The sequence below is a fragment of the Leucopleurus acutus genome (assembly GCF_964270905.1).
Source record: "Leucopleurus acutus genome assembly, chromosome: 3".
In the NCBI taxonomy this organism is placed as follows: domain Eukaryota; kingdom Metazoa; phylum Chordata; class Mammalia; order Artiodactyla; family Delphinidae; genus Leucopleurus; species Leucopleurus acutus.
In genome coordinates, this window is record NC_139145.1 from 144,003,640 (window position 1) to 144,028,121 (window position 24,482).

General features: G+C 36.9%; 1 protein-coding gene across 3 annotated transcripts in view; it reads left to right on the forward strand.

Annotated features, from left to right (window-relative positions):
* Positions 1–24,482, forward strand: part of FYB1 (FYN binding protein 1) — a 106,191-nt gene that overhangs the window by 51,733 nt on the left and 29,976 nt on the right. For all 3 annotated transcript variants that reach the window (XM_082837410.1, XM_082837409.1, XM_082837411.1), the window contains exons 2-6: positions 898–1,054; positions 19,499–19,542; positions 21,465–21,484; positions 21,925–21,959; positions 22,941–23,061. In XM_082837410.1, coding sequence (XP_082693536.1) covers positions 898–1,054; positions 19,499–19,542; positions 21,465–21,484; positions 21,925–21,959; positions 22,941–23,061 — 377 coding nt within the window. The remainder of the gene's footprint in view (positions 1–897; positions 1,055–19,498; positions 19,543–21,464; positions 21,485–21,924; positions 21,960–22,940; positions 23,062–24,482) is intronic.

Genomic DNA, 24,482 nt, shown 5'->3' on the forward strand with positions numbered 1-24,482 from the left:
CATTTCTGGGTGTACTCCGATGCTTTTGCAAAAATGTTCCTATAAAAGAGTTTCATCTTCAAGGAATTTATGAAAAGTCTCTGACAAGTACAGGTTTCTGGTAACTGACTATACTGCTAAACTGAGTGAATAAGCATTTTCAGAACTCTAAAGGAAACCTGATGAATTCATAAAAGTGCTAACAAAAGATCAAGATAAAAACAAATTAATTACATGGGACTGAGTGAACTGATGTGGATGATTATAATTTTTGTGACCTTCTGTTTGAATTAAAAAAAAGAAATCGCACAAGGACTCAGAGGGAAAAAATATACAAATCAATTTTCACTGCAAAGTAAAGGAGCTGTTACAGTGGAGGATTACTGGACTGAATGTCAATATTATGACACAGTATGAGTGTTTTTCGTGTTTGGTAATTGCAACCATTGTTGCTTTTGTTGTGGTCATCCATTTACAATACTTGGTGTCAGTTTATTTATCTCTTGTAAAAATAAAATACAGTGTGTGTGTGTGTGTGTGTGTGTGTGTGTGTGTGTGTGTGTGTGAAAATGAACTTAAAAAGAAAAATAAGAAAGAAAAAAGGTGACTTTGAGGGCAAGAGGGTTGAGGAGGATCAGAGAATCATGATGCTATAGAGATTTTGTAAGCATTTAAGAATAAAAATATGTAGATGTTTTAATTGTGTAAATATAAAAGCTGGTATGCAGAAAGAAAATAAAAAAGCCATGTCGCATGATACTGAGAGTATTAAACTCTTTAAAGCATTAATTAGAATAATTAGAATGCATTTCTTACATATTTATGTTTAAAATCCTCATTTCTACATACTTGGAATAGCCAGTTCTTATAGTTTGAAGATTTGTCTTAATTCACAGTATTTTTTGCTTTGCTTCTTAGGTACCAGCAAGGTCTCAACGTCCTACTCAACAACTTCCCTACCACCACCTCCACCATCCCATCCAGCCTGCCAGCCACCATTGCCAGCATCTCACCCAACACAATCGGCAGTCCCAAGTCTACCTCCCAGAAACATTAAACCTCCCTTCGATCTCAAGTAAGCAAAAGGTTATCTTGCCATTTCTTTGTCAGTCTCTTGCCATGGATTTTCAAACTATGTTTGGCTGAATGCTGTGGGTTCCATGGTAAGCTAATGGATCCACAAAGATGAGCAGTTGGCAGGGGGAAAAGATGGCTGAGCAAGCTGTTCTCACACCACCATACCTTTGAGCAACTCTTATTTCTCTGTTTTTTCAGTGGTTTTCCCCTTAAGAGTTCATCTGAAGAAATTTTCCAGTGCCTTTTTAGAAGTTCTGAAGCATTCTTCAGGTCAGCACCACCACCATCACCATTAGCATCACCACAACCACCATTAACATCATCACCACCATTAGCATCACCAACACCACAGCCATCACCACCACCACCATTATCATCATCACCACCACCATCATTATCATCACCACCAGCACCATCATTGCCATCATCACCACTATCACAACCACCATCACCACCATTATCATCACCACCACCACCACCATATTTTACTCACTGCCTATGATGTGCTAGGCACGTTACATGTATAATCCTTATAACTTTATTGAGTGGATAGTGTTATCATCCTGTCACAGATGAGTAAATGGAACTTTACAGAGGCTAAGTAACTTCTCCAAATGTGAGTCAATGTCAGTCTGAGTCCAAAGAAAATGTGAGCTTTTAACCACTCTGCTAAATAACCTCCTTTAAGTAAAAAATGGAGGTTTTCTCTGAATAGTCAGATTTTTGACTGTGTATTAAAAAACTAGGAAACTTATTCAAGCCCACTCTCACTTTTCTTAGATGGTAGTTTTAGAAATGTCAAAACTGTATGGGTTGTATGCACGGGCTCTTTATCCGTGATTTACCAGAATACCTGGTTGAGGAAAAAGCAAGCAGAAGATTGGGCTAGATGAAATGTTTTAAAAAGAAATAGCCAGGGCTTCCCTGGTGGCGCAGTGGTTGAGAGTCCGCCTGCCGATGCAGGGGACACGGGTTTGTGCCCCGGTCCGGGAAGATCCCACATGCCGCGGAGCGGCTGGGCCCGTGAGCCATGGCCACTGAGCCTGTGCGTCCGGAGCCTGTTGCTCCGCGGCGGGAGAGGCCACAGCAGTGAGAGGCCCGCGTATCGCAAAAAAAAAAAAAAGAAATAGCCAGACGATGGCAAGCATAGATTCCTTTGGCAAGTCAGAGTAGATCTTCCGTTTCCTCTTCTAGAAAATTGTTTTGCATGATTCTCCTTTACCGCAAGTAAGTAATATGCCAAAATATTTGCTACGTTTGTTTTTCCTTCACTTCAATCCCCTATCAGATTGATATTCATTACATTTAAAGTACTTAATATCCTTAATCCTTCTGATAGAATCTATTAATATCAAAATCCGATTGACAGCTTTCCTTTAATGCTGATGATTACAATTTAGAGCAGGGGTTGAAAACATGTTTGTCATGGGTAGCCACCACTACGTTTCACTTTATTAGGCTTTGGGTGGGGGGGTGTGGTTAAAGGCATAACTTCAACTAACTAGGAGGTGTTAGAGCAGCTTAGTGGCTACAATCCTCTGTATAAGCTGCACTGTGCATTTATGTTAACTACATGCCCTTCCAGGCATTTGAGTTTATGAATCCTAATTTATGATAACCAGCTACCAAATAAGAGTGTAAGCCATCTGCCTACTAAAATATGTGTCAAATAAATATTAGTTTAATTAAAATAACTAATAGGTGTTCTTATATACACTTGATTTCTGTGTAAATTACTTTCCTTTCACATGTATTAAATCCTGTGTCTTTTTCCTAATTTTGTTCCTACTCTGATGAATTTAACCCATTAGATTTCGACCTTAGTACTTTTGAATTTTATTATATGACTCTATCCCTGCTCCTGGCTTCAGTTAGGCTTCTGGATCCTGTTTAATTCTAGTGAGAAATTTCGGTAAATAGCTTGAGCATGAATTCCTGATAATTTCTAAGGCATAAAGACTGGTAACTCTTTGATTGAAGAAATCATGGAGAGGAGGAGGGTTTGGCATTATTCCTGCTGTTTGGGAGTCCCCAAGACCACCCATATGTTTGATGATCCACTAAAAGGACACACGGGACTCAGCCCATAGTAGTACTCATGGCTAAGATTTATCCCAGTCACACTCTCCTTCTAAACCTGGCAGTGGACAGAGTAGGACTGCTCTTTTCTCCAGGTACAAAAATGCAATACAAGTATAATGTTGCTTCTCAGGAAAGCCTTTTAGAGGCAGCTTTTACTGAAAGCTGGCACCTAGGCACCTTCTGCCTAGCAACTACCAAAATACCAGACTTCTAGAAGGAAAGCAGGTGTTCACCGTAAGTCATGTTGTTTATACAATCTAGGCACAGCAAAGCATTCTTATGATTAGGCCACTTTTCCTATCAGTGCAGGAAATGCTTTTGGAGCTGAGTTCCCAGTTACAAACTAACAGCCCATCTTGATAAAAGATTCTTTTAAAAATAGCAACTTCAGGCCTGCTATGATCACTCTTTTCTGTAAACCTACACCCTAGAATCCACTGTGATAAGGTAGAGAATAAAAAGTTATAAAAAGAAGAAAGGATTTCAAAAAGAGACCAGTAGCCTGGACTACAGCATCATACCAATGCTGGTCAATTTCCCAACTTTGTAGGAAATTCGTGCAAAGTTGAAAAGAGCCCGCCAATCAGCCAGGTTCAAATTTTCACTTGTAATAGTGTTTTCATCAGAAATCAGCAAAATCCACCAATTGCAATAAACTTAACCTCATCCCTATTTCCATCTTATTAAGGACTCCTAATAAGAAAGTTTGATTCATCTAAGAGTTACTCTTACTCTCAGAAAAAAGATGGAGAGAAACAAGAATCTTAGATGTTACATTGCCTAGATAAGCTAGAACTGGCACATCTGAAAGTTAAATGTCAGATGAAGAGAACAGAGAAAATGAAAGCCAAGGGACATCTATAAGACAATTTTTTTTTAAGTAAAAATGTGGTGTATGGTGTAAGGCTTTCAAGCTCCCATCAGAGAGCTCAAGTAAAATCCAAAATAAAGAAATATCTGGGTTGGAAACTTTCCCCCGAGGAGGGGAAGCTAGAAAAGACACAAAGAGGAAATGAAAGTAACATTGGTCTTGATATTCAGTCTCACAAATTTATATTTCATGTGAGAGGGAAATTTATGGAATGATTTTTAAGTAAAATTGTGAGTGATGTATGTTCTATGCTTTTTCTTCTCACCACCACCCTTCCAATAATAATTTTTTGAGCCACTACTTTGTGCCTTTGCAATAGAAATTCACAAAATATCAGTGAACAAAATGAAGATTCCTGCCCACATAAAACAGGGGGCAAGAGACACAAGGGGGAAAAAAATAATAAACAAGTAAAGGATAGAGCATGTTAGGAAATATCAAGTGCTATAGGAGAAAGTAGAGCAGATTAGTGGTGTAGTGTGAGGGTTGGGGACAGCGTGTTGCAACTTTAAAGGGACAGGTGAGGGTCACTCCCCTTATAGGAAGTTATACTGGAGCAAAGACTCAAGGAAGTGAAGGAGTTAGTCACGCAGATATCTGGAGGAAGACCATTCCAGGCAGAGAAGACAGACAGAACAGAGCCCTAGAATGTCCAGGGACTCAGAAGGAGGTAGCTGGGGCTGGAGTAGATGAACAAGGGTAGGAGTAGGAGGGAAAGATTCAGCTCATGCAGGTCCCTGCGGGTCATGATAGACATTACAGCTCTTATCCTAAGTGAAATGGGAAATCCTGAAGAGCTAGAGCAGAGCAGCGACGTTCTCACTTATGTTTTGTAAATATCACCTTAACAGCTGTCTGAAAAGGGACAGTTGGCAAAAATTGAAGAAGGGAAACCAGTTAGGCAGATAGGGCAGAAGTGCAGGCAAGGTGCAGAGGTGGCTCTAACCAGGAGGGTGCAGGGCAAGTGGTACGAGGTCCAGATTCTGGATGTATTTTGAAGGTAGAGACTACAGAATTTGGATTTGGGGTATGAAATAAAAAGAGGATCCAATGTGGCTCCAAGGTCTGAGCCTGAGTAACTCCAAGGCTGATGTGTCCATCAACCGAAATGGGATTGGCTGAAGGTGAGCAAGTTTGGGCCTGGGGAAGGTCAGGAGAGCCCAGCTATGTTAAGCTTGTGGCGTCTCTTAACATGCAAGTGCAGATGTTGAGGAGGCAATTAGGTATAAGAAGTGAAGAGTTTGGGAGAGAGTTCTCGGTTAAAAATATGTATTTGAGGGTCATGGGTGTATATTCCACACTTAAAGTCCTGACACTGTTAAGATCACTAAGGAAGTGAATTCCTAGAACCAAGAATTAGAACAACGAAGAACTAGTGCTCAAGTGAGGGACTGGCTTCCCAAAGGCATAAATGACTGATAAGGTTCACAGTTCTCCCCAGGGTGTAGAGTCTGTATTGCTTATGGCAAGAAAAGGAATCGGGATCAAAGAAAGAATTTCAGGAGATCTCCCGGCCTTTATCACCTGCCTACCTCCCAGAAGTCACTTGTAATTGTATCTTTCAGGTCAGTATGCCTTAAGAATGTGAAGAATTGGAGGCAGGTGAGAATTACGAATAATAAACATCTTCAAAAAGACAGTAGTTAAGGCCAAAGTTATACTGTATTTTAAATTGTATTGTTTCCCCACCTAGTGGTCAGAAATCAGCTAGTTCCATTTTTTATTTTACTCAGACATCTGAAGAGGAACTGAAATGGGTCAAAGGAGCTCGTTCATCAGTTTTAGTGTTCAAATCAATATCTTTAGGGTAATGCATTTCTTGGTACCATTTTTAAAAATTAATTATAATTTTAACAGTATAACTCATTCATATGAACACAGAACCAGTGGTTGAATATTGTGGTATACAAAGCAAATTACATGGTTACTAATAGTAATGAAACAGGAAAAGTGAAGTAATAAGAAGTAATAAATAATGGAAATGACTAAGGTTGGAAAAGGAAATGTTAAGCAATTCTTACCCTGAGGTCATTCTTAGTCAGTGTAAGACTTTTCTTTTTCTGGCTCTAAAATTAGAAGAAAAGTAAGAATTTACCATTATAAACATTTTATTAGTTAGAAAAGCTTAACACTTACGACAAAATTCAAACCCATTTATGATAAAAACCCTCCAGAGAGTAGGCATAGAGGGAACTTTCCTCAACATAATAAAGGCCATATATGACAAACCCACAGCCAACATTGTCCTCAATGGTGAAAAACTGAAACCATTTCCACTAAGATCAGGAACAAGACAAGATTGCCCACTCTCACCACTATTATTCAACATAGATTTGGAAGTTTTAGCCACAGCAATCAGAGAAGAAAAAGAAATAAAAGGAATACAAATTGGAAAAGAAGAAGTAAAACTGTCATTGTTTGCAGATGACATGATACTATACATAGAGAATCCTAAAGATGCCAGAAACCTCCTAGAGCTAATCAATGAATTTTGTAAAGCAGCAGGATACAAAATTAATGCACAGAAATCTCTGGCATTCCTATACACTAATGATGAAAAATCTGAAAGTGAAATTAAGAAAGCACTCCCATTTACCGTTGCAACAAAAAGAATATAATATCTAGGAATAAACCTACCTAAGGAGACAAAATATCTGTATGTAGAAAATTATAAGACACTGATGAAAGAAATTAAAGATGATACAAATAGATGGAGAGATATACCATGTTCTTGGATTGGAAGAATCAATATTGTGAAAATGAATTTACTACCCAAAGCAATCTACAGATTCAATGCAATCCCTATCAAACTACCACTGGCATTTGTCACAAAACTAGAACAAAAATTTCACAATTTGTATGGAGACACAAAAGACCCCGAATAGCCAAAGCAATTTTGAGAAAGGAAAACGGAGCTAGAGGAATCAGGCTCCCTGACTTCAGACTATACTACAAAGCTACAGTAATCAAGACAGTACAGTACTGGCACAAAAACAAATATAGATCAATGGAACAGGATAGAAAGCCCATGGATAAACCCACGCACAATGGTCACCTTATCTTTGATAAAGGAAGCAAGAATATACAATTGACAAAAGAAAGCCTCTTCAATAAGTGGTGCTGGGAAAACTGGACAGCTACATGTAAAAGAATGAAATTAGAACACTCCCTAACACCATACACAAAAATAAACTCAAAATGGATTTGAGACCTAAATGTAAGACCGGACACTATAAAACTCTTAGAGGAAAACATAGGAAGAACACTCTTTGACATAAATCACAGCAAGATCTTTTTTGATCCACCTCCTAGAGTAACGGAAATAAAAACAAAAATAAACAAATGGGGTGTAATGAAACTTAAAAGCTTTTTCACAGCAAAGGAAACCATAAACAAGATGAAAATACAACCCTCAGAATGGGAGAAAATATTTGCAAACGAGTCAACAGATGAAGGATTAATCTCCAAAATATATAAACAGCACATGCAGCTCAATATTAAAGAAACAAACGACCCAATCCAAAAATGGGCAGAAGACCTAAATAGACATTTCTCCAAAGAAGACATACAGATGGCCAAGAAGCACATGAAAAGCTGCTCAGCATCACTAATATTAGAGAAATGCAAATCAAAACTACAATGAGGTATCACCTCACACCAGTTAGAATGGGCATTATCAGAAAATCTACAAACAACAAATGCTGGAGAGGGTGTGGAGAAAAGGGAACCCTCTTGCACTGTTGGTGGGAGTGTAAATTGATACAGCCACTATGGAAAACAGTGTGGAGGTTCCTTAAATAATGAAAAATAGAATTACCACATGATACAGCAATCCCACTACTGGGCATATACCCTGAGAAAACCATAATTCAAAAAGAGTCATGTACCACAATGTTCATTGCAGCTCTATTTACAATAGCCAGGACATGGAAGCAACCTAAGTGTCCATCAACAGATGAATGGATAAAGAAGATGTGGCACATATATACAATGGAATATTACTCAGCCATAAAAAGAAATGAAATTGAGTTATTTGTAGTGAGGTGGATGGACCTAGAGTCTGTCATACAGAATAAAGTAAGTCAGAAAGAGAAAGACAAATACCATATGCTAATACATATATATGGAATCTTAAAAAAAAAAATGGTCATGAAGAACCTAGGGGCAAGACGGGAACAAAGACACAGACTTACTAGAGAATGGACTTGAGGACACAGGGAAGGGGAAGGGTAAGCTGGCACAATGTGAGAGAGTGGCATGGACATATGTACACTACCAAGCGTAAAATAGATTGCTAGTGGGAAGCAGCCGCATAGCACAGGGAGATCAGCTCAGCGCTTTGTGACTACCTAGAGAGGTGGGATAGGGAGGGTGGGAGGGAGGGAGACGCAAGAGGGAGGAGATATGGGGACATGTATATGTATAACTGATTCACTTTGTTATAAAGCAGAAACTAACACACCATTGTAAAGCAATTATACTCCAATAAAGATGTTAAAAAAAAATAAAGTAACACTTTCTTCAACACTTTTTGAACATTAAAAAAAAAAGAAATGCTTAACACTTTCTGGAATTTTGAGACTTGCCATATCAGTCATGCACTCCCAGACAGTCTTACCTAAGCCCATTCGCTTTAAGAAATCATAGTTTTATAATTTCTCATGCGTTAAATACAGGAAGTCGTGTTCCAGAGAAAAATTTATGGGATTTCGTTTTCAGTAAGGTCAGGTATAGAACAAAGTTTTATATGTCACTTAGATTTCCTCCTTCTTCTTTAAAAATCAAACTGAGAATTAAGAGCTAAAGTCACGGAATAAAGGTCATGAATAGCGAATAAAGTATAAAGGTCAACAGTTCCCATCTTTAGAAGTCAGGAAATAGAGCTCTAATAGCTTTCTAAACATGACAGTCATAACATTAAATTAATTTTGCTTTTCCTGTTTAATTCTGTATGCTTTGTTTATACTAAAACAAAGAACTATGGTGAAAGGCCTTCTTGAATAGATGTCCTTATTGTAACAACTGATAAGCTTCCTTTTCTTCTTTACCCGCTCCCTCTGTTTACTTTTCTAGGACTTGGGTTGTGGCTAGTGTGGTTGTTTGTCTCTGTCTCTCTGTGTGGCTTTTCTCAATGCCTGGAACACTTTTTTGAGCAGTTGGTGACAGTTTGTTCTGGGTCTATCCTTGACACTCACCTATTTCTTCCCCTCATCTTTCTTCCTTTTATTCTTCACTGTTATTCCTATTCTTAACACAATTTCATATTTAGTGACTATATTAATGTTCTATATATGGTGAATTCAGACCTATATAAAACTAAAATTTATATGCTATAATGTTGGTTCCATGAATATATGTATGCATACAAACATTATCTACAAGTAATAAATCGTTTACATTAAAGTGCAGGTGTATATGTATGAGTGTGCTATGCAGATCCCCTTCATTTTGCAAATATTTGTAATTCATCCAAGTGTTTCAGGAAGTAAACTGCAAGTCCAGTAGTCTTTTTAACTTATATTCTTCTTCAAAAATGATAATAAACAATTCACCTTAGTAATAAGCGTTCATTTCTTAGTATTACTAAGACATCGTTAATTTGGCCAAAAAAAATCAAAGTCCTATATAACAGGAATTATTCTAATAGCTTCCTAAAAATGACAGTCATAATAATAAATTAACTAACAGTGATAATCTCTTTATTCCAAGGGCTTATGGTTTTGTAGTAGGAATAGAGACCTGCAAGTAATTGCTCTATAATTATAGCAATCCAGAATAATCTCTGTAGTGAGCAATGTATGACATATGGAAGCAGCAACTGTGTGAGCTTGGGGGAGTTAGGATAACTTCACAGAGGAGGGAGTGTTTAAGAAGAGGCTTAAAGATTTAAAGATTAAGGAGGGCCACAGCAGGGGATGATGAGAAGGGAGAATTATTCCAGAGAAGGCAAACAGCAGGGGCTAAGCATGAAGAAACAAGAAACCAGTGTTCAGAGAATAAGTGAATTCAGTATTAATATGTGAAAAGAAGACAATGTAAGAAGAGGAAATATGGAAAATAAAACTCTAAAAGAGCAGGACAGATCTTAAGAACTATATACCATGAAAAGAACTATAGATTTTATTCTGTAGAATGTCAGTGTATTTTGATGTCTAAGGTATTTATATCTTGTGCTTTTAATTAATATTTAATTCACTAAAGTTAATAATGCAAAGGCCTAATTTATTTTAAATACTTAAACTCACATAATATAACTTGCTATGCAATTTATACACCTAGCAATTTTTATTTAAATAAGAATAATTATTTTCAGGGGGATCTCTGATTAATGATTGGAAAACTCAGACTAACTTCTTTCAGATCAATAGTTATGTTTATAATAAATTTAAGTAATTAAACTCCCTTACATGTTTCCCATTACGTGTATAAATTTACATATTGAATTTTGTTTTTAAGCATTTCCGATACCTACCTGACTGAACAAATTTCATAACTCCACTCAGCAAAACCTCCCAAGAACTTAAACAACTCTTGTAAATCTATTAAACCATATCCATTTCTCTTATCTACTCCAACTGCATTTGCAATTGGATTTTTCTTATACTTCTTTTTTAAATTTTTAAATTTTATTTTATTTTTTTATACAACAGGTTCTTATTAGTCATCAATTTTATACACATCAGTGTATACATATCAATCCCAATCGCCCAATTCATCACACTACCATCCCCACCACCCCACAGCTATCCCCCCTTGGTGTCCATGTTTGTTCTCTACATCTGTGTCTCAACTTCTGCCCTGCAAACCGATTCATCTGTACCATTGTTCTCGGTTCCACATACATACGTTAATATACGATATTTGTTTTTCTCTTTCTGACTTACTACACTCTGTATCCATGTCTCAAGAAAAGACCCAATTTCGTTCCTTTTTATGGCTCAGTAATATTCCATCGTATATATGTACCACATCTTCTTAATCCATTCGTCTGTCAATGGGCATTTAGGTTGCTTTCATGACCTGGCTATTGTAAATAGTGCTGCAATGAACACTGGGGTGCATGTGTCTTTTTGAATTATGATTTACTCTGGGTATATGCCCAGTAGTGGGATTGCTGTATCATGTGGTAATTCTATTTTTCATTATTTAAGGAACATCCATACTGTTCTCCATAGTGGCTGTATCAATTAATATTCCCACCAACAGTGCAAGAGGGTTCCCTTTTCTCCACACCCTCTCCAGCATTTGTTGTTTGTAGGTTTTCTGATGATGTCCCCATTCTAACTGGTGTGAGGTGATACCTCATTGTAGTTTTGATTTGCATTTCTCTAATATTAGTGATGCTGAGCAGCTTTTCATGTGCTTCTTGGCCATCTGTATGTCTTCTTTGGAGAAATGTCTATTTAGGTCTTCTGCCCATTTTTGGATTGGGTCGTTTGTTTCTTTAATATTGAGCTGCATGTGCTGTTTATATATTTTGGAGATTAATCCTTTATCCATTGACTTGTTTGCAAATATTTTCTCCCATTCTGAGGGTTGTCTTTTCATCTTGTTTATGGTTTCCTTTGCTGTGCAAAAGCTTTTAAGTTTCATTACGTCCCATTTGTTTATTTTTGTTTTTATTTCCGTTACTCTAGGAGGTGGATCAAAAAAGATCTTGCGGGCTTCCCTAGTGGTGCGGTGGTTGAGAGTCCACCTGCCGATGCAGGGGACACGGGTTCGTGCCCCGGTCTGGGAAGATCCCACATGCCGTGGAGCGGCTGGGCCCGTGGGCCATGGCCGCTGAGCCTACACGTCCGGAGCCTGTGCTCCACAACAGGAGAGGCCACAGCAGTGAGAGGCCTGCGTACCACCAAAAAAAAAAGATCTTGCTGTGATTTATGTCAAAGAGTATTCTTCCTATGTTTTCCTCTAAGAGTTTTATAGTGTCCAGTCTTATATTTAGGTCTCAAATCCATTTTGAGTTTATTTTTGTGTATGGTATTAGGGAGTGTTCTAATTTCATTCTTTTACATATAGCTGTCCAGTTTTCCCAGCACCATTTATTGAAGAGGCTGTCTTTTGTCCATTGTATATCCCTGCCTCCTTTGTCATAGATTAATTGACCATAGGTGTGTGGGTTTATCTCTGGGCTTTCTATCTTGTTCCATTGATCTATGTTTCTGTTTTTGTGCCAGTACCATATTTTCTTGATTACTGTAGCTTTGTAGTAGAGTCTGAGGCCAGGGAGTCTGATTCCTCCAGCTCCGTTTTCTTCCCTCCAGACTGCTTTCCCTATACAGGGTCTTTTGTGTCTCCGTACAAATTTTAAGATGATTTGTTCTAGTTCCGTAAAAAATGCCATTGGTAATTTAATAGGGATTGCATTGAAGCTGTAGATTGCTTTGGGTACTATAGTCAATTTCACAATGTTGATTCTTCCAATGCAAGAACATGGTATATCCCTCCATCTGTTGGTACCATCTTTAATTTCTTTCATCAGTGTCTTATAGTTTTCTGCATACAGGTCTTTTGTCTCCCTCGGTAGGTTTATTCCTAGGTATTTTATTCTTTTTGTTGCAATGGTAAATGGGAATGTTTCCTTAATTTCTCTTTCAGATTTTTCATCATTAGTGTATAGGAATGCAAGAGATTTCTGTGCATTAATTTTGTTTCTTGCAACTTTACCAAATTCATTGATTAGGTCTCATAGTTTTCTGGTGGCATTTTTAGCATTCTCTATGTATAGTATCATGTCATCTGCAAACAGTGACAGTTTTACTTCTTCTTTTCCAATTTGTATTCCTTTTATTTCTTTTTCTTCTCTGATTGCCGTGGCTAGGACTTCCAAAACTATGTTGAAAAATAGCCATGAGAGCAGACATCCTTGTCTTGTTCCTAATCTTAGAGGAAACGCTTTCAATTGTTCACCATTGAGAATGATGTTTGCTGTGGGTTTGCCATATATGACCTTTATTATGTTGAGGTAGGTTCCCTCTATGCCCACTTTCTGGAGAATTTTTATCATAAATCAGTGTTGAATTTTGTCAAAAGCTTTTTCTGCATCTATTGAGATGATCATATGGTTTTTATTCTTCAATTTACTAATATGGTGTATTACGTTGATTGACTTGTGCATACTGAAGAATCCTTGCATCCCTGGGATAAATCCCACTTGATCATGGTGTATGATCCTTTCAATGTGTTGTTGCATTCTGTTTGCAGTATTTTGTTGAGTATTTTTGCATCTATATTCATCAGTGGTATTGGTCTGCAATTTTCTTTTTTTGTAGTATCTTTGTCTGGTTTTGGTATCAGGGTGATGGTGGCCGCATAGAATCAGTTTGGGAGTGTTCCTTCCTCTGCAATTTTTTGGAAGAGTTTGAGAAGGCTGGGTGTTAGCTCTTCTCTAAATGTTTGATAGAATTCACCTGTGAAGCCATCTGGCCCTGGACTTTTGTCGGAAAATTTTTAATCAGAGTTTCAATTTCATTTCCTGTGATTGATCTATTCATATTTTCTGTTTCTTCCTGGTTCAGTCTTGGAAGGTTATACCTTTCTAAGAATTTGTCCATTTCTTCCAGGTTGTCCATTTTATTGGCATAGAGTTGCTTGTAGTAGTCTCTTAGGATGCTTTGTATTTCTGTGGTGTCTGTTGTAACTTCTCCTTTTTCATTTCTAATTTTATTGATCTGAGTCCTCTCCCTCTTTTTCTTGATGAGTCTGGCTAATGGTTTATCAATTTTGTTTATCTTCTCAAAGAACCAACTTTTAGTTTTATTGATCTTTGCTATTGTTTTCTTTGTTTCTATTTCATTTATTTCTGCTCTTGTCTTTATGATTTCTTTCATTCTGCTAACTTTGGGTTTTGTTTGTTCTTCTTTCTCTAGTTCCTTTAGGTATAAGGTTAGATTGTTTATTTGAGATTTTTCTTGTTTCTTGAAGTAGCCTTGTATAGCTATAAACTTCCCTCTTAGAACTGCTTTTGCTGCATCCCATAGGTTTTGGATAGTCGTGTTTTCATTGTCGTTTGTCTCTAGGTATTTTTTTGAGTTCCTCTTTGATTTCTTCAGTGATCTCTTGGTTATTTAGTAACGTATTGTTTAGCCTCCATGTGTTTGTGTTTTTTACGTTTTGTCCCCTGTAATTCATTTGTAATCTCATAGCATTGTGGTCAGAAAAGATGCTTGTTATGATTTCAGTTTTCTTAAATTTACCAAGGCTTGATCTCTGACCTCCGATGTTATCTATCCTGGGGAATGTTCCATGCACCTTTAAGAAGAAAGTGTAGTCTGCTGTTTTTGGATGCAATGTCCTATAAATATCAATGAAATCTATCTGGTCTATTGCATCATTTAAAGCTTCTGTTTTCTTATTTATTTTCATTTTGGATCATCTGTCCATTGGTGTGAGTGAGGTGTTAAAGTCCCTCACTATTATTGTTTTACTCTTGATTTCCTCTTTATAGCTGTTAGCAGTCCTTATGTATTCAGGTGCTCCTATGTTGGGTGCATATATATTTATATTTGTTATATCTTCTTCTTGGATTGATCCCTTGATCATTATGTAGTATCCTTCCTTGTCTCTTGTAACATTCTTTATTTTAAATTCTCTTTTATCTGATGTGAGTATTGCTACTCCAGCTTTCTTTTGATTTCCATTTGCATGGAATATCTTTTTCCATCCCCTCACTTTCAATCTGTATGTGTCCCTAGGTCTGAAGTGGGTCTCTTGTAGACAGCATATATATGGGTCTTGTTTTTGTTTCCATTCAACAAGCCTGTGTCTTTTGGTTGGAGCATTTAAACCATTCACGTTTAAGGTAATTATAGAAATGTATGTTACTATGACGATTTTCTTAATTGTTTTGGGTTTGTTTTTGTAGATCCTTTTCTTCTCTTGTGTTTCCCAGTTGGAGAAGTTCCTTTAGCATTTGTTATAGAGCTAGTTTGGTGGTGCTGAATTCTCTTAGCTTTTACTTGTCTGTAAAGCTTTTGATTTCTCCATCAAATCTGAATGAGATCCTTGCCAGTTAGAGTAATATTGGTTGTAGGTTCTTCCCTTTCATCACTTTAAGTATATCATGCCACTCCCTTCTGGCTTGTAGAGTTTCTGCTGAGAAATCAGCTGTTAACTTTATGGGAGTTCCTTTGTATGTTATTTGTCGTTTTTCCCTTGCTGCTTTTAATAATTTTTCTTTGTCTTTAATTTTTGCCAATTTGATTACTATGTGTCTCGGCATGTTTCTCCTTGTGTTTATTCTGTATGGGACTCACTGCGCTTCCTGGACTTGGGTGGCTATTTCCTTTCCCATGTTAGGGAAGTTTTCGACTATAATCTCTTCAGATATATTCTCTGGTCATTTCTCTCTCTCTTCTCCTTCTGGGACCCCTATAATGCAAATGTTGTTGCATTTAATGTTGTCCCAGAGGTCTCTTAGGCTGTCTTCATTTCTTTTAATTCTTTTTTCTGTTCCGCAGAAGTAAATTCCACAATTCTGTTTTCCAGGTCATTTATTCATTCTTCTGCCTCAGTTATTCTCCTATTGATTCCTTCTAGTGTAGTTTTCATTTCAGTTATTGTATTGTTCATCCCTGTTTGTTTGTTCTTTATTTCTTCTAGGTCTTTGTTGAACTTTTCTTGCATCTTCTCGATCTTTGCCTCTTTTCTTTTTTTGAGGCCCTGGATCATCTTTAGTATCATTATTCTGAATTGTTTTTCTGCAAAGCTGCCTTCATTTAGTTGTTTTTCTTGGGTTTTATCTTGTTCCTTCATCTGGTACATAGCCCTCTGCCTTTTCATCTTGTCTGTCTTTCTGTGAATGTGGTTTTTGTTCCACTGGCTGCAGGTTTGTAGTTCTTCTTGCTTCTTCCTCCTCCTGTTGGAATTCCTCCTCCCATTGCCGGACCCCCAGGTTGGGAAGCCTGACGTGGGGCTCAGAACCTTCACTCCAGTGGGTGGACTTCTGTGATATAAGTGTTCTCCAGTCTGTGTCACCCACCCAGCAGTTATGGGATTTGATTTGACTGTGATTGCGCCCCTCCTACCATCTCATTGTGGCTCCTCCTTTTTCTTTGGATGTGGGGTGTCTTTGTTTGTGAGTTCCAGTGTCTTCCTATTGATGATTGTCCAGCAGCTAGTTGTGATTCTGGTGTTCTCACAAGAGGGTGTGAGAGCATGTCCTTCTACTCTGCCATCTTGGTTCCTAGTCCTCTTCTTATACTTTTTAAGAAACATTTATTTAAAAAAATTTAAGTGTATAAAGGCAAGGAGAATAGCATAGTATGCACCCATGCACCCTTCCCCAACTTCAACAGTTTTTAACTCACTACCAATCTTGTTTCATCTATACCCCCCCACTTCTCTCTTCTTATATTACTTTGAAACTAATACCAAGCATCATGTAATAATAACCATAAATATTTCAGTAGGTTTCCCTAGAAATAGACTCTATGTATTAATTTAAGACATAAAGTCTTCAAATTTCCAGTTTTCTCTTAAATTGTATGTGGGTTTTCTTGTTTGTTTGAATAAGAATCCAAGCAAAGTCTATGGCTTATATGTTTTGTAATTCTCTTTCAATCTCTAGGTTCACCCTCTATTTCTTTCTTTTTAATTGTTGCAATTTATTTGTTGAGCAAATCAAGTTGTTCGTGGGCGTTATAGTTGCCCACAGTCTAGATTGCACTGATCGCTTCCTCACAGTACAGCTTGTGTGTTCCCCATTCCTCTGGAAATTGGTAGTTGGATACAGATGGGTGCTTGATCAAATTTAGTTCTATTTTCTAAATGTACTTCTTTCTTTATTTAGGTAAGACTCCTTCCTTGGTGATGATATATTCTTTTATTAGGAGCTCATAATTTTGGCTGACTCTGTTTTATGAGGCCAGCAGCCATTGACATTAACACTTAGAGTCCTTAGTTTTCAACTAAAATATTAAGTCTAACTGACAATTTTTTAAGCGATGTGACACAGATTTTCAACTGAATATCTAATGTAGTAAATCTCTTAAATACTACAAATACTTAAAATATTGAACATACATATATTGTCCCAATGATTAGAAACAGATTTTTGTACCATGGGCTTGAATTACTTCATCGTTTCTGTATTTAATTCTGAATCATCCAAGATCTAAAAAAGCTTACTAATAAAAACAAGTGTCATGTCATGATCAATTTCACTGGGCCTTTACACTTACCTAGGTAGTAAGCTATGCATATGTGTTAAATTTTAAATGTTTGATTTTTTTAAAAAGTGAGTTTATTAGATAGCAGTTTAGGACCACATATGTTTATCATCTCAGGTGGAAACTGAGACATGTATATCCATGGCAATTCTTCCTGGGCTACAAGAGTATCCACTAGCCCTTTTTTATGGTCTCAGTGGTAGCAAGGCACTTCCTGCTCACATTCTTCAAATGGTGTCAATTTCACGTTAGAAAGATCACTTTGGTAGAAGCATATAGAAGGGACTTTAAGGATAGGAAAGATGAAGAGCAATTCTCATCACTAGAAGACTGTCCAGAAGGCTACTTCATGGGTCCACACTAGCAATGATAGAATCCTGTTCTTGTGTCTAGCAGGATAGGGGAGAGGCAGAAGGGGGAGTGCATTATAGGAGACACTAAATACTCAGAACTTGCAGAACTTACAGAACTTGATTAATTCGATGTGGGACTGTAGAAGAGTGAGAAATAAAGGATGACTTAAGGCTTAAGTGGTTAAGGGAATTGTGGTGCGATTGACCAAGGTAAGAAACTTAGTAGGAAAAACAGGTTTAGTGTCAGTGAGACATACAAATAAAGATAGATAGGAAGATGAATAGATAGATAGATAGATGAATGGATGGATGGATAGATAGATAGATAGATAGATGAGTCTGAAACTCAGAAGTGAGGTCTGGGCTAGAGATTTCAACATGTAGTCACCAACATTAAGATAATATGTGAAACTATGGAGTTATATGAGACCATCTAGAGGCAAATGTAGAGTGAAAATAAAAATGAGGAAGCCAAGACTGGAACACAAAAGAACACCATCACTTAAAAGGGGAAGTCAGAGCAAATTAACCCACAAAGGAAATTGTGGGGTAGTGACCAGAGGGACAAGAAGTGAGTGGGAGAGATTTCTCATGGAAACAAAGGAGACTCCAGGAAGGCAAAATAGCCAATACTGTGATAAGAGCCACAAAGCAATCAAGTAGGTGCTGGCTGAGAAGTGTGTAATGGATTTGGTAATCAAATCTTTTAAGAATAGTTTCAGTGAAGGATTAGCAAGGGAAACCAGATTGTAGTCAATGAAGAAATGAGGAGGAGGAGAGCAAGTGAAGTCGGTGAGTATGGACAGCTTTTTCTACTTTGGGAAAAGGATGATGGCGTTATGGTAATGTGGAGGATTTAGAAAGGTGAAGAGAAGTGTTTGTCCTTCATGAATGAGAGTAACTTGGGCTGAGGGAGAAAACAGTAGTGAGATATTTAGGGATGGGGAGTGAAAGAAGAAGAACAATAATAGTTATATAAATAATATGATGACACACAGAAGATAGCGAATAAAAGGAGTAAAATAATTGATCATTCAGATAGGATTCAGAACACAGATGGAAGGAACTTCGGTAGGGACAGGTAAGGATGGGCGTAACTGTAGATAAGCTTGGGAGTTAAAGGAATGTATTTTAAGAGAGTTCACCCCCAATAAGTGCTATTTTATCAGTGAAATAAGACACAAGATCATCTGATGAAAAGAGAAAGGAGAGGAATAGGAGATCTGAGGGAAGTAATGAACGTTTTGAATAGCAATTGGGAAGGATGATGCAAGAGACGGTTGACTAGAAAAAAAGTGTAATGAGATTATAGAATAGTGTTGGGGGTATAGCTGAGATTGAATGTCAATTATTGGTAATATCCTAAATCAGTAAAATGGCAATATTCCCCAGTTATGCAAATCAACCCAAGAATAGAAATAGAAAATATAGATGGTTCCATAAATCATTAGGGATTCATGAAGCCCAGGTATTGATAGCTGTTATGAGCAGTTGGAGTGAAGTGGTTTGGAATGAAGCACCTTGGAGCTCAAGCCACAAGTGATAGAAGCAAAACCAGATGGAAAACATCTGGAAAAGGGTGATGAGTCAGGATTGGAACGAATGATCTTTGGAATCTGTACCGTACAGCCAATCATATACCTTCAGAACCCAGAATTGACTTATTGACATACTGTCCTTTTAACAGAAAAATATTTCTGCTCTGAAACTAAACTACTGATTAATTGTAGATACTCACTTTGAATGGGCAGTGCTGTGCTCAAGCTCCCTGATTCTCCATTTTTTGCAGCAGTAGTGGCATCAATACAAGGCTAAAGCCTACTCTACTGACTTCTGAAGTTTTAAATCAGAGCAGATATGAAAGAGAAGAGTTATTTTTAAATGATCCTTTTATTCTTTTTTCTTTTTCATTGTAAGGGGAGCATCTACTTGTTTCATTTTCACTTTTTCTTCTCTCTTGTTTTCAGAAACCCTGTAAATGAAAGTCAAGATAGTGTCATGCACTCTGATGGTAAGAGGCGAAAGATGTTTTATTTATTTTTTCCCTCCGATACGGAAGTTTGAGTTAATTATTCTCGTAGGATCATTAATGGGTCATTATCGTCATTGGTCCATGCAAGACCCGTCTCTTATTTTACTTACTTATTTATTTCCTTTTATCTCCATGACCCACTCCCTTTCCTTCCTCCCCTTTACCAGAGACAAATATTCTAATGTACTTAGTGTGTGTCTTTTGTACATATTCTTTGCATGCTGTTGTATGTGTATATGTACATATTTCAATTTACATAAACTGTATATTATAGCTCACTCTGGCCTTTTTTTTTATATTCAGCATAATGTGTTTTGGGGGGGCTCCTCCATGTTATATATGTATATTTAATTTCTTTCTGTTAACTACTGCACAGCACTCCATGGTATGCATCCTACGCATTCACATTTCACCTTCAACTTGCTGGTACCACAAATAATAGTTCAATGCACCTTCTTGTCCATATCTCCATGTGGACCTCTGAGAGCCTTCCTTTATGTATATCCAGCAGTAGAGTGGCTGCTTGTAAGCAATGGCATACTCATTCCAACTGAGTAGGATTAGAGTGCTCTCCAGAAGAGCTGCATCTCTGTGTACTCCCATCACAGGGCATGAAGATTCCAAGATGCCTGCCTTTCGCCAGTGCATAGTACCATGCAGCTTTCCAGTTGTTTCCAGTCTTACATGCATAAAATGATGACTTGTTTCATTTTCATATCTCTGCTTGCTGCTGAGTTCGAATACTTGATTTGTTTAATAGCCTTTGTGGTTTTCTCTTCTGTACGTTGCCAGTTCCTATTCCTTGACCATTTTTTTCTTGGGGCTGGTATCCTTTTCTGGATGATTTGCAGGAGTTCCTTTGTATTCCAGATATTAATCCTATGTCAGTCGTAGACACTGCAAATATCTTCTCTCATTCTGTCCATTGTCTATTAACTTAGTCCATGCTGTCCTTCACTGAACATAAATATATTTTGATATAATCAAATTCATTAATATTTACTTTGTAATTTATACTTTTTAAGTTTTATTTAAGAAGTCCTATCCCTAGGAAATACAAATATTATCTTCTATGAACTTTATCCTTTATAGTTAGGTCTTTGATCTCTTTGCAGTCCACTTTTGAGGCGTTAGTAGAAATATAGATTTGTTGTCTCATGTACAAAGCCGGTTTTCCCATTACCATACTCTGAAATCCACCCTTTTCTCATTAATTTATAATGCCACATTTACTGTATTAACTCTATTGATGTGTTTGTGTCTTTGCATATATAGGTGTGTTTGTGTGTGCATAATGTGTGCTTCTATTTGTGTGTGTGTAAATTTGTGTATCTGTCTCTGAGCTCTCTGCTCTATTCCACTGGTCTATTCATTTGTATATCAGTTCCACACTGTTTTTATTATTATTGTTTTAGATGATGTCTTTGTACCTGGTAATTTATTGATATTACCAAACTCTTGAGCAGTAAAATATCTTTTTAAAAAATCTTATTAACTTGATTTGTTTGACACATGAAAGCAAATCCTTGGGAACAAGTAAGTCGAAAAGTGTGAACTAGTTGTGATTTTCTGGTAAAATCTTTGTTCCATACTGCAAGCCCACAAAACCAAATGTGCATGCTTTTCATAAAGAGAATAAAGAGTGTCTTCATTAATTTTTGGCTTTTGCATTATTTTATGAAAGTCAGTGAAATGATTTTATAATTAAATTACAAGATTCAAAAAAGCCATAGTAAGAATCTAAACTGCATATTCTATTTTGTACTTCTATACCTTTGGTAAATTATAAGTTCTGTTACATGATGAACTGTTTTGAATATTATATTACATCTAATAATCCTGTATTAAAGCACTTCTTAATTACAATACATTAAATTGTATTCTTTTTTAAAACACTTTAGGAACTGGAAATCTGGATGAGGTCAGTTTTTTTTTCCTTCTCATATTATATTGCTGTAACTAGAATATGTAACAATTATTGTGATTCATTTTCTATTGATATAAACGAACAAATGAAAATCCTTATGAGTAATGGTTATTTTTTTCCATTTATAATCTTATTTCATCTAAAATGCTTGAGACATTAAACACCCATTATTACACTGACTCATAGTAATTTTGTAATGCTAAACATAGACTGAAGTCTGGCTACACATCTGAATTACATAGCAAGATATAAAATGAAATCTTTCTGTGCTTCCTTTTCCAGTCTGTCTCTAAAAAGGAAACAAAAATATTTTAAATAAGCCAAATTGACACACAAATGTATGCTTGTTTTACTGATTATTTGAGTAATGTAATATGTGTATGTTCCCTTATTAAATAATTACAGTTAATCATTATTAATGTTTTTCTTGACAGGAACAAGAGAGTGAAGGAGAAACATATGAAGACATGTATGAGTTACAGTTTTTTACCATGATATTTTCCTTCTAAGATGAATATAATGATTTGTATGAGGGAGAGTGGAGGGATATTCAACACTGGGAGGGAAAAGCTGTATTGTTCAAATGACGGGCATATAATGATAACCTTTATTTCAGTACAAAGGACTAAAGATTCTTTTCTTGTCTAAGGATTTTACAGAGGATTCTATTAAAATGTCATCCCCGGAGAGGTCAGAGGCCTGCAGCCCACTAGATAGCCCACAGGCAGGGAATCACAGGGGCCGGGAATCTGATTTCTTGCTCTCGGTGTGTCCTTGGGCACATGAATTCGTGTATACGTTACAATGTCCTCACCTAGACAGCGCTTCACCTCACAACCTTGCTATGAGAGACGACTTAACACAGCACCAGATGCCAAAGTTTTAGTCTGCTAAACAGAAAGGTGTTAGAAAGGGTTCCAAAATGGGTTTCTGGGTAGCCCGAGATTAAGAAATTTCTTGGAAAATGAGTAGAAGTAGAATGAATATGTTATTTTATCTTTTGTTGATTCAAATATGTTAATTTTCCCTACCCAGTTCTTATTCAACTAATTCTGACTAAAGTTTCTGAATTAAGGTTTGTACATGTGTGTACAAGTGCATGTGTGTACGTGAACTTGTACTAGTGAGTGCATGAGAGAGAGAGAGAGAGAGAGATTAATTCTATTCATGCCGACAGGCCGCAAGAACCGTTATAAACAGTGCTTTCCACTTGCCTGCACGAGCTGTAAGGGCAGCAGAACCTTAGGAAGGCATCCTCATTTGAATGCCTCCTGCTGGGTCTAAGAACAGTCTCATACACCCAGGAATTTTGACAAGCCTTGGCTTTACACCTTCACCTATACTTCTTCACATACTATCTTCTGTTCTGGGTAGAAACCTCTCTGGATAGGGAGCCCTGACACATCAATGCCCGTGGATGCTAAAACAAAGTTACAATTTTAATCCACAGAGAAACAGCCAAAGAAAGAGAGAAGAAAAGGGAAAAGGAGGAAAGGAAGAGATTAGAGCTGGAGAAAAAGGAACAGAAAGAGAGAGAAAAGAAAGAACAGGAAATAAAGAAGAAATTTAAAGTAAGAGCTTGCTTGCCGAAGGGTGAAAAAGAGTAACCTCTTTTGATAACTTTCACACAAAAGGGGCACAATTCTTGAAACCTTACGTGGTCGGAGAATTACTTAATCATTGTTTTCTAAAGAGTAACTACCTTCACAATAGTAATGTTTTTGTCCAATAATCTCCTTTACCCCTGCACTAAAAACTAATGCAATAAAGTCCAAATAAAATATGGTGGGAGCTCAGGAAATTTTATGTCGATTGAGTGAAAGAGTACTTGATTTCTCAGACCCATCTTGACCCTCCTTGTTATGCATTTCATTTTATCCTACTCATAATGTGAGCTCAGGACCACACACATACACATCCCTGTGGCATGTATTATAATGGTACGAGGGACAGAAGTGTCTCTGGATTAACCAGACCTGTCGTAATAAAGCTCCGTGAGCTACCTGATTGCTGCTGTCTAGACCTGACTTTTGCCTTTATTTTAAGCTGACCTACATTCTGACTTGATACCTGCTGTTTCTCCTCCCTCTTCATCCACCTGGATTTCTGACCTCTGTCTTCTCTGATCTCTGATTTCTAATTGTGTGATTTGTATTACTACCACCACTACCACTATACTTGCGGACTATACTCTTTTGGCCAGTACGTCTTTGATGACATGGCCCATCTGGGGTGGGTCTAGTATGTCAGCTATAGAGTGATTATCTAGCTACAAAACTATTCTTCACTATAAAAAGGATTCATATCAAGTTTCCTTTAAATATTTAATTCCTCCTGAACATTTACAATATGGTTTGAATTATAAAAATGTGGTTTATATATAATTTCCCAGTATATTGATTATAGTAAAACAAAGATTCAACAGCAGGGCAAAGGGAAAATGTAAAGCTTAGAGTCAGTTGGACAGATGTGGATTCAAAGTCCAACTGCACATGCAAATTATGTGATCATGGGCATATTACTAAACTTCTCTGAATCTCAGATCCTTATTTTTAAAGTGAGTCAATGATACCTCTCCTGAAAGATTTTTATGGAATTAAATAAAATAATGCACGGAAGGCACTGTATCTATGATAGGATCTCGTTCAGTTTTGCTTACTACATTAAGCAAAATTAAGATTACAGTATGAATACTAAAACATTTTACTCATACAGAATATATGGCTACCAATGTTTATAGTTTTCAAGTGGAAAACATGAAAAACTAATTTCTTAAATGAAAATCTTTATAACATACTTTTTATGAAGAGATTGTTTGTGGTTTTGAAGGAATGGTGTGAAGCTTTCCCTTGTGGGGTTTTTTTTGAGAAATCAATTTTGCATTGTCTCATTCATTCATTTGAATAACATTTGTTAGTAAGAAAAAAATAGGATACGGAAGATATACCACCAAACATGAACTCAAAAGTTTGTCAAGACTAGGACTTCACAC